The 10942-nt window shown below is 37.8% G+C and overlaps 1 protein-coding gene across 1 annotated transcript; it reads right to left on the bottom strand.

The window, feature by feature from the left end:
- Positions 1-3: 3 nt before the first annotated feature.
- On the bottom strand, positions 4-1534 carry LOC132027554 (protocadherin beta-2-like; the record flags this gene model as incomplete). The annotated part of the gene is given in 1 exon segment (XM_059416357.1): positions 4-1534. A coding segment is annotated over 1 exon segment (1296 nt), but the record flags the coding sequence as incomplete, so codon positions are not given.
- Positions 1535-10942: the final 9408 nt, after the last annotated feature.

Genomic DNA, 10942 nt, shown 5'->3' with positions numbered 1-10942 from the left:
TTTCAGCCTGGGGGTCCCCAGGTCGGTGACGGTGATGGTGATGTTGTACTCTGCTCTTGTCTCTCGGTCCAGAGCTGTGTTTGTCACTAGGGTATAAAAATTCTCAACAGAAGGTTTAAGGAAGAAAGGGAGATCATCTGGAATGGAGCAAACCATTCTTCCATTGTCTCCAGAGTCAGGATCTGAAACCCTGAATACAGCAATTATGGTCTCCTCCAAGTTTTCTGGGATGTGATCGATAAATGTTGACATAGTCAGTTCCGGAGGGTTGTCATTCAAATCCATCACTTGGACAAACACCACGCAACTTCCAGAAAGTCCTCCACCGTCTGTAGCCTGAACTTTTAATGTGTAAGTCTGAGTGGATTCGAAATCCAGTTTCTGTGTTAAAAAGAGTTCTCCTGACTTTGCATTTATTTGAAAAGTTTTGCGGATATCTTCAGAGGCTTGGGAAAATACGTAAGATATTTCTCCATAGGTTCCAATGTCCAAATCGCTAGCAGAGACTATGGCAACGGGGAATCCAATGGGGCTGTTTTCCTGAACCTGCACCTTATAAAACTGCTTTGCAAACTCGGGGGCATTATCATTGATGTCTAAGACTTCGATGCGAACCAAGGCAGTGCCTGTCCTGGGTAGAGTCCCGCCATCCAGTGCTGTCAGAGTTAACCTGATCTCAGCCTGTTCCTAGCGATCCAGAGCTTTGTCCAGTACCAGCTGTGGTAATATGCCGTCAGGACTGTCTTGTAATTTAAGATGGAAATGGGAATTGGGGCTGACTGTGTAACTTTGGAGACTGTTGCTTCCTACATCTAAATCCTGGGCACGTTCTATCAGAAAAGTAGTTCCGGGAGTGACACTTTCTGAAATTTTCAAAATTATTTCTTTATCTAGGAACACCGGGGAATGATCATTTATATCCCTAATCCGTAGCTCAGCCTGAAAAAACTGCAAGGGATTTTCCAGTAACACCTGGAAAGGTAGCACGCATGGCTCGGCAAGGCCGCACAGTTCCTCCCGGTCCAATTTCTCATTTAACAACAAATCCCCGGTCTGCCTATCAAAATGCAAACGCGTTTTTTTCCCTTTGGAAATGACTCGAGCCCCCCGTGCAGCTAGCTCATTTACCTCCAGCCCCAGGTCTTTTAACAAATTGGCCACAAAAGAGCCACTCTCCGTTTCCTCAGCAACTGAGTAGTGCTTAGGCTCAGAAGCAGCCTGAGCTATGCCCAGCAAAACAAAGAATATCAAGACTTGCCTTTGTCTCAGAAAGCGTTCTTTTCCCTCTCCGGCCTCCATCGCTTTCTGGTCTCCCAGCAAACTTGACCCAGTCTCAGCTCGCGTCGTGGCGGACTCTATCACCTAGTATCTTGCGGGTACTGTCATAAGTGGAGACGCCTAGGGCCCCGATTTCCCAATGGAAACACCTTAGAAAGCCTCCCCTTCCGGCTTGTTTCTTTAGCATAGCATCTGGGTTAAGGAGCGCCGGCTGGCAGCTTTCTCTCTTCGTTCTACTTTTAATGCTGCAGCGCCACCCCGCGTCCTTTCCGAGTGTTTATTTTATCCAAAACATTAACATCCTACTCCTTTCAGACAGAGGCCAATCTAAATGGAGTATTTTCATGTAGTGTCTCAACCTTTTATCTGTATTTCCAAAGACTTTTTCATTGCACCCATAGTGACCATGGCATTTCCATTCCAGTTTTCTCACAGATCGAAGGGGCATTTTTTAAAATTGGAAAACAACTTGAGAAACTGAAAGGGAGTAACTTCAGTCCCAGGATGAAAGAAGGCTTTGAGTAGGCAAGTTCCTGTTTTTATTTATAGAGGTTGGGTATGTGTGCGTCTGGGTGGTGGCTAGGTTACCATCTTCATGCTCAAGAGAAACAGAAAACTATACAAACTCAGGGAAAGCTCAGTATTCAAATAACTTTCTCATGGATGTGAAATATTGTTCTTACTTCTGTATCTCTCTTGCACTACTCTCTCTTAACATTTCCCTAAAATTTGACACATTTGGGCCACACAAAAATCTCCAAAAATAGTTGGAAAATTTCTTCATGTGAATGTATCAACGTTTTTATTTTATTTTCTAACAGATAAGGGCACTTTTAACATAGCCTCAAATCAGTTATCACATCTAGCAATGGTAATAATTTCATAATAGCAAATAGCAAGTATTGAATTTTCCCCAGTTATCTTTTTAAAATATCTTCTTAGAGATGCTTTGTTAAATCGGGTACCAAACAAGATATGTATGTTGCAATTTGTTGTTAGGTGTTTAAAATTTCTATCTTTTTGTATTTAAAATATTTGAAAAAAGAAGTGAGTTTTCAACCCAGAAAATATGCATTTAAATGCATATTGCTTAGTGAAAGAAACCAGTCTGAAAAGGCACATACTCAATCACTTGCAACTACATGACATTCTGGAAAAGGCAAAAGATAAATTAAGAAGATTAGTAGTTGCCAGATGGAAGGAGGAGGTGAATTAAGAGGTAAAACACAGGATATCTGGGAGGTATTGTTTCTCTATGATACTGCAATGGTAGATACATAGCAGTATGTGTTTGTCAAAACCCATAGAACACAAAGAATAAACTCTAACATAAACTACAGACTCTAGTTAATAATAATGGATCAATATTGGTTAATTAATTATAATAAATGTACCACACTAATGCAAGGTGTTAATACTAGGGAACTATGAGAGAAAGTGGTTATATGGGAACTCTTGTACTATCTGCTCAATTTTCTGTAAAACCCAAAACTGCTCTAAAAAATTAAGTCTATTTAACTAAATATTTGGGGAAACCTGAGTGGCTCAGTTGGTTCAGTGCCTCTTGCCTCTTGATTTATGTTCAAGTCATAATCTTAGGGTTGTGAGATCCAGACCCACATCAGGTTCCATCCTCGATGGAACTTAAGCCTGCTTAAGTTTCTCTCTCTCTCTCTCTTCCTTTGCCCCTCTTCCCCACTTGTACTCTTTCTCTCATTCTGATAAAAAACTTCAATATTTGTATTGAGAAATGTTTCTAATATATAGAAAAGTTAAAATAATTAAACATACTTCTACCCTCCATCCAAATTTGAAACTTATTTTTTTACCATATTTACCATATTTGTTCTATCTGTATATTTTTACATTTTAATTCTACATACAAATACCTGCACTTCACCTCTAAATATTTCAGAAGACATCTCCTAAGTCTAAGGACATTATCCTACATAATCATGATCCCACCAGCACACTTAACAAAATTAACAATGATTCCATGATATTATCTGAAATCCAGTCCCCATTAAATCTCATTATTTTTCCATTATTCTTTCTCAGTTTTATTCAATTTTGATAAGGACTCATATGTACTCCTGAGATCCTTTTACAAACATACTTTTTAACCACTTATTATAAATAATGTCTTAGAAAATTCATTTTTAAACCAAGTTTCAGGATTGTATTAGGTGTTGAATCTATTTATTCTGGAACAGTCCCCTTTTATGATACTGAATTCTTTAAAGTATCCAGACCTGTTGTCTTGTAAGATGCTCTACATTCTGAATTTGTTTGATTATTTCCTTGTGGTATCATTTAACCTGTTCCTCTATCCCCTGTAATTTCCAAAAAATTGTCATAATGGTATAACGTTTTTTAGATATCCCATTTATTTTCTGCAGTTGGGTAAAAAAAAATACCAGGCAATCACAGATCCCTTTTCTTAACATTTAGAAAATAAATGCCTACTTGTATTTTGATATTATTATTTTCATGACTATAGTTATATTAATATCACAGTAATCCCAAAAGATTAAACTCATTTCATAGGGAGTGTTCTGGCACGTAAGGTGGAAACTGTGGGCCTGTTGTAACACTTACTTTGCTTTTGACTCTATTAAGGATACAAACAACTAAGTTCTTCCATAATCTATCAAGATTTTTATGCAAGTTTCCCTTTCCAAACCATTAGTTGCATATTTGTTCTGGGGAAAGAAAGTAGCTTCTTCATTTCCCCTGCTTGAGTGACCTTTACTTTGAAATCCTGTTTACTTGAGCTTTGTGAAATAAGTATCTTGCCTGGTACTGGCAAGAGTTGGATGCTTAACCAACTGAGGCAGCCAGGTGCCCCAGGGATAGACTGGTTGTTTTTTTTGTTTTGTTTTGTTTTTTTTACATCAGGACAGTATATTTTCCAGAAAGTCTTTCATGATGATTGATCTTAGAATAAACACTGTTCTTCAATATTGCTTTAGAATCTATGGGTTTTATTAGTGGGTTTTTAAAAACCAATATCTATGCTTCATTAGAAGTTTTCATTAAGTCTTTAGTAGCCCAGAAAAACCTTAAAGATATTTCTCTGTTATATCTTACTTATATCCAAATCTCTGACAAACAATGTGGCAGCCAGGGAGGGAAGACTTCTGGGATTAATAATATTATCTGTATTATTAATAAATAAATAATTATTAATTAATAATATATCTGCATTATTAATAATAATTTATAATACAGCTGGGCAAAATAACTGACAACGAGCAACTTTTCTGATGAAGACCAGTGCAGACTTTGATCTGGCCAACAGTAGTGACCATCCAATACTGTTATTCTTAAATTAAACTCAATCTATTTCTTTTCACTGAGAAATCTGCCATTCCAGTTTTGGATATTTCCTGCGACCATTGTTCTGGCAGTTGTCAAGAGTAGACATGGGAATCGGCATTCAAGGTATACTTATGAATACTATTGTTTATATCCAAGTCCTGCCATCTTTATGGACTTTGGTTGCTACATGAATGCTCTATTGGATTTCTGGCAATATTCTCAAGTCCAAGAACACTGGTGAATTAGTTATATCTGTGAATCTCAACTCAGAAAAATGCAAAGGATTTTACTTTAGCAACTACAAATTCAGCATCTATGTCTCAATCTGTATACCAACTCTGGATCCAATTTCTATTTATGTATTTACTTAGATAGCTTAAGCAGGCTCGATGCCCAGGGCAGAGCCCAATACCGAGCTCAATCTCATGACCCCCAGATCATGACCTGTGCCAAAATCAAGAGTTGGATGCTTAACCCACTGAGCCACCCAGGTGCACCCCAATTTCCATTTAGTAGCAAATCCTGAATCTGTTGGTTTGAGAATGCTGTCTTTTATCTTTAGAAATATTATTTACCCCCTCATATTCACTCGCTGCCCCCAGATAGCAACTACCATCAATAGCTTCCCCACTCTCAGGCCCAAAATATCTGTGAAATTAGCAATGAAGGAACCACTCTACAGTGCATTTGGAATAGAATTCTACAGCAGTTCAGTTTCCTCAATGGTATATGCTAAGTAAAATAGAGTAAACAGAGTAAGTTTGCCTTAGGTTGGGCTTTAAGTATTCCCTTATTCCTTCTAACTTCTTAGCAAACATGGCTTTGCACAATCCAATTTGTGATAAATCAAATTTATCACACTAATATTTCTTTCTATTATTTATACCACCACAGTCTCAGGCTTCCAATACAACTCTCAAAGTCAGGATAGTGTAATATGGACCATACAGTACAGTATCTGCAATTGGGCTGCTCTACCATCTAAGCCTTCAGTGTCATTATTAGGCCTCTCTTAGTTTTTCAAATTCTCCAGAAAAATAGAAAAAATTTTTTAGAAAGGTAAATGGAAATATCAATTATTTTGTATTTACATAATATGCTTATTATCCAGTGTGTTGGATAATGTGTATTTTATTTTTTCAGCAGCTATTATATATACATTAAAAATCAACAATTAGATTTCACTGAGGCATATCATGCTTTTGTATCCTCTGCCTTTGATAATTCTAAACTGTATTGGAGAGTATTAAACATTGATGCAAAGAAAAGATGGGAGTGTTCTGCCACTCCATATTAAATGGCACTTCCTTTTAATGTATTGGAGATGCTGAGCTATTAATTGCTAAAAATGCATTATTTTTGTTATTAATAAGAAAACTTAGCAAAAATGAATAAATACAAATTTAGCATAATAATAAATAAGCTACACAGCAACTCAGTGGATTACCCCTTAAATAATGAAACATTTATTTCTATCAATCACTTTTCCCCTGTGATTTTATATCTGTATTTGATTTTGTCTCAGTGTCATCAAAATAAAATGAATATCAAATAAGTAAAAACTACATATTGGTAATCAAATAGTTATTTGAATTTAGGAGATGGACAGCAGTCTGGCTGAAAAGTAGACTCCCACAATTTATGGGCCATCACCTATGAAATATCAAGGAAAGCAAAAAATGACAAAATACACATGCTGGCCTCCACTGGGAAGACTTCCCTCTTGAAGATTATCATTTTATGGATAGATTGGGATGAGTTTCCTTGTCAAGCATTGGGATACCTCCCAGCATAGTCTATACAAAGTTTTAGGGCTAACTTACCTTTGTGAAAGATGAAATTAGGCCTGTGGAGGAAACAATGCACTCTTTTTCTGTACTTAATAAAGAGGCTACTGCTTCTAAACCAAGACCTTTGTGAAGTAAATAAAAAGATAAAAACAGCTAAGTCATCAGTACTTGCTGATTCTAAATTAGCGTCACTATGCTTCAGAAGAAAAGATAGCTGTGTCTACCTAATTAATGTCTTATTTTCAGCTCCAAAGAACTTAATTTCATTGAAGATAAAGTGATGTCACAAGCACGCATCTCTCTTCTCTCTGTTCTGCATTAGTTTGGCAGAGTAGGGAATATTTTTAACAGTTATGGGGAAAAAATTCTGTAAGGAAAGACCAAGATATTTTCTTTTTAGTCCAGAGTGTTTTAGATGATGATCCTTAAAGAGGTGAAGTCTGTTTCTGGAAGTTTTTTAGGATGAGCAGACAAGTGTCAACATGACCAATTCTATGGAATTGTCATCCAACAGGAGTGTCATCCAACATCATTCACAGGGAAAAAATTTCTAACAGTATTTCTGTTGTGAATTTCCTGAGTATTCGCCCTGTAGTCCTGAAATGGCCTGGTAAATTTCCTGCAGTGCATATTTATAATGCACAAGTATCAGCAGTAATTAAAATGTTTGGCAAGTACTTTCCGGAGGCTCGGGGATTTAGTGAGCCTGGAGAATTCAGCGAGCAGTTTCTTAATGATTTACGAAGACCACATCTTCAGCAGAGACTTCTGACAACCAGGTTACGGAGGGCATGCCTCTCAAGGGTTTTCACTGGTTGTCAGCATTCGGACCTAGGAGGTCCCAAACTAGTGCTGATTACTACCACCCCTTTCTGTAACAGTTAAACTTACCTTGGGTTGTTCTTCATCCAGCGAGTTTTCCCCCACGAATGAGCAAATTACTTATCCCACTATTGCATCGCACTTTACTGTGAGAATGGAAATTGAACTGATGGTGTAGTTTCCAATGACAGAAAATTCACCTAAATCTCATGCATGTCTGCGGTGCACATTCTGCAACTTTCAGAAGAATTTCTCAAAGAGAGAACATTCTAGACTCGTACCTTTTGCCCAGAAAACCAAAAAAGAAGTTTACAGGTTTGGAAATGCAGAGCTCCTACAGGTCTGGTTTCCTGTTTGGGAGAAAAGGCTCTTCTTTGGGAGGATCTAAAATATTCTTGGATCTCTTTGGAAACCACTCTGCTCCCATGTGTCCTCCCACAGGTGCACAGATGCTTCCTTTCCCGCAGCCAGCGCCAAATCTCCGGGACGTTCGGCCACTAACAGCCGCCTTCCTTTTCCTGGGCCGCCGGCAATACGCCCCGGAAGAAAAGGAAAATTCAACACTCGCCTTTTCTGCCAGCTTTCTCTCTCGCACAGTTTCCTGCACATCCTCTGAGTGAGTCTTTAATAAAAGAAGAATTGGGAAGTCGTGTAAGAGGAATAACGTCAACTTCTGCCTTGTCTTCATTCATTTGAAGGCAAGTCTGAAATCTGAGCTTGCAGCCGACGTTTCTTTCCCAAGCCGCGTCCATCCCCAGTACCTTTCAGATGTCGTCTTTTCGAAGATGGAGTCTGCGGAAATGCCAGGCTCCTCCTCCTACTTTTTAGCCTGTAGCACCACCAGGCGTCCAAACGGAAAACTTGGTGTGTACAGCGCTTTCCGGCAGAAACTGTCAAAATCGTCATCGTCACGTCTTCTAGTGGCACAGTTCTTACACGATTTCTTCATATCACTTCTCCGATTTTTGGTTTAACCAGTGTGGAAAGAAACAATTAATAGTGTACGGTTTTATTCTATTTCTAATTACCAATTGTTTTATCATATTATCACAGCTGTACGATTTGAGAGTAACTTGAACTGGATTTCTGCCCTTTCAGACAGGTCACCCATTTGGCCACGCACCTGATGAATTTATTAATTCATCAGCAGGTGTTTGTTTGGGATTATATTCAAGTCCTGCAAAATGTATTGGGGATATAAAAATTGAGTAAAGCCTGGTGCCTACACCCCAGGAAGTTACAGCCTGGAAGGGGGACACAGATAAAGAGACAATTATGATACAGGAGGTAAGTGCTAAGATAGAGATCTTCACAGGCATGGAGACCACTCAAAAGGGAAATTTAAGTAAGAACAGAAATGAGATATCAGGAAAGGAGGTGAAGTTTTTAACTAGTTGAGCTAGCTGCATTTTATGGTATCAGCTTAAACACAAACCCATTGAAATTATTTTCTACTGCAGATGAAGTACTTGTGATTTTGCAAGAAATGAGATTCTCTGAAAAGATGGGAAGGTCATGGCTTATGTGAAATGCAATGCAGTCTTTCAGATAACAGCACAGGGCCTTTCATGAAGTGGCGTGGATGACCACTGAAAGGCTAGGGATGAACCCTTGTATCCAATTTGATCTGGTACACATAAACTAATACTCAATTTAAAAGAGAGTTCTGCAGGTTGTGTACGTGCATGTGTGAGTAGTTTGTTGTGTAAAAACGCCATCTTTTAATGTGGTGATTAAAAGTATGGGCTTTTATAGTCAAAGGATTAATATTAAAATCCTGCCTCTACTACTTCATATATTTTATTCTACTACTTCATATATTTTAAGAGAATCACCTAATCCCCTCAAACATCAGTTTCCTCATGTGAAAAAAGTGGATATAATAATGTTATATACTTCATGAAGTTGTGAGAACCTAGTGCAACAGTACTTACAAGGGAATTTTTTTAAAGTAACCTCTATGCCCAACCTGGGCCTTAAACTCAAGACCCCAAGATCAAGAATTTCATGCTCTACAGACTGAGTCATTCAGTCACCCCAGTGAAACAGTGCTTATGAAATGTTCAGCCTAGTGCTTGGAACATCACAGTGTTTCATAAATGCTAATAATTATTAGTGGTAATACTATGAAAACAGGAACTTATCAATAGTCCTGTTTACCCCTTCAAACAAATGTAAGCCTGAATGACTTCCAAAAAGAAACCCATTTGCACTGTTGGTGGGAATGTACATTGCTACTGCCACTGTGGAAAATAGTATAGACGTTCCTAAAAGAAGAAAGAAAGAAAGAAAGAAAGAAAGAAAGAAAAAGAAGGAAAGAAAATAGGGGTGTCTGGGTGGCTCAATCAGGTGTACAACTCTTGATTTCAGCTCAGATCATGATCTCAGGGTCATGAGATCCAGCCCCAGGTCCGGCTCTTCGCTTATTCGGGAGTCTGCTTGAGATTCTTTCTCTCCCTCTTCTCCTTTCCCCACTCACTCAAGCACTCTCTCTCTTGCTCTCTCTCTCAAATAATAAATAAATAAATCTTTAAAAAATGAAAATAGAACTACCGTATGATCTTGCAATTCTACTTCTGGGCATATATTTGAAGGAAATAAAACTGTCTCAAAGAGATATCTGCACTTCCATGTTCACTGAAGCATTATTCACAAAAACCCAAGACATGGAAAAAAACAGTAAGCATCATCAACTGATGGAAGGGTAAAGAAAATATTATATATATATATATGAGAATATATAATATATGGGAGTATTATTAAGCCATAAAAATGAAGATGTTCCTGCCACTTATGAAAACATGGATGGGCCAGGGGCATTAGGCTAAGTGAATTAATTCCAACAGAGAAAGACAAATAATGTAGGTTCTCACTTGTTCATGGAATCTAAAAAAGCCAAAGTCATAGAAACATAATAGAATGGTGGTTGGCAAGGGATGGGACTGAGAGAAATGAGGAAATGTTGGTCAGAGGATATAAACTTCCAGTTATAGGATGAATAAGTTCTGGGGGGTTCTTATGGCATGGTAACTACAGTTAACAATATTGTATTATATATTTGAAAATTTCTATGAAAGCAGATCTTAAATGTTCTTACTGAACAAAAAAATGGCTAATATGTGAGGCATAAAAAAAATTCCTTCCAGTTATTTTAATCAGACTTGGATGGAGGGTATGGGGAGTAGAGAGAGATTTTTAAATTACAAATTCAATTTTCTTAATACTTTCAGGGCTATTCAAACTACCCATTTCATATTGGGTGAGCTATGGTAGTTTGTGTTTTTTGAGAAATTATTTCTTATTCAAATTCAGTGAGACAACTTATAGTACATCATTAGTTTTTGATATAATGTTCATTGATTCATTAGCTGTGTATAACACCCAGTGCTCATCACATTATGTGCCCCCTTAATGCCCATCACCCAGTTACCCCATCCTCCATTCTCCCACCATCCGCACCCCTGTTTGTTTCCTGGAGTCAAGAGTCTCTCATGGTTTGTCTCCCATTCTGATTTCTTCCCATTTAGTTTTCCTTCCCATCCCCTATTGTCCTCTGCCCTATTTCTTATATTCCATATAGGAGTGAAATCATATGATAATTTTCTCTGCTTGACTTATTTCACTTAGCATAATACCCTACAGTTCCACCCATGTTGATGCAAATGGTAGGTATTTATCCTTTTTGATGACTAATATTCCATTGTATATATGGACCACATCTTCTTTATCCG

The sequence above is a fragment of the Mustela nigripes genome, chromosome 12 (assembly GCF_022355385.1).
Source record: "Mustela nigripes isolate SB6536 chromosome 12, MUSNIG.SB6536, whole genome shotgun sequence".
In the NCBI taxonomy this organism is placed as follows: Eukaryota; Metazoa; Chordata; class Mammalia; order Carnivora; family Mustelidae; genus Mustela; species Mustela nigripes.
Note: the sequence above shows the minus strand (reverse complement) of the source record. Positions and strands in the feature narration are given on the sequence as shown.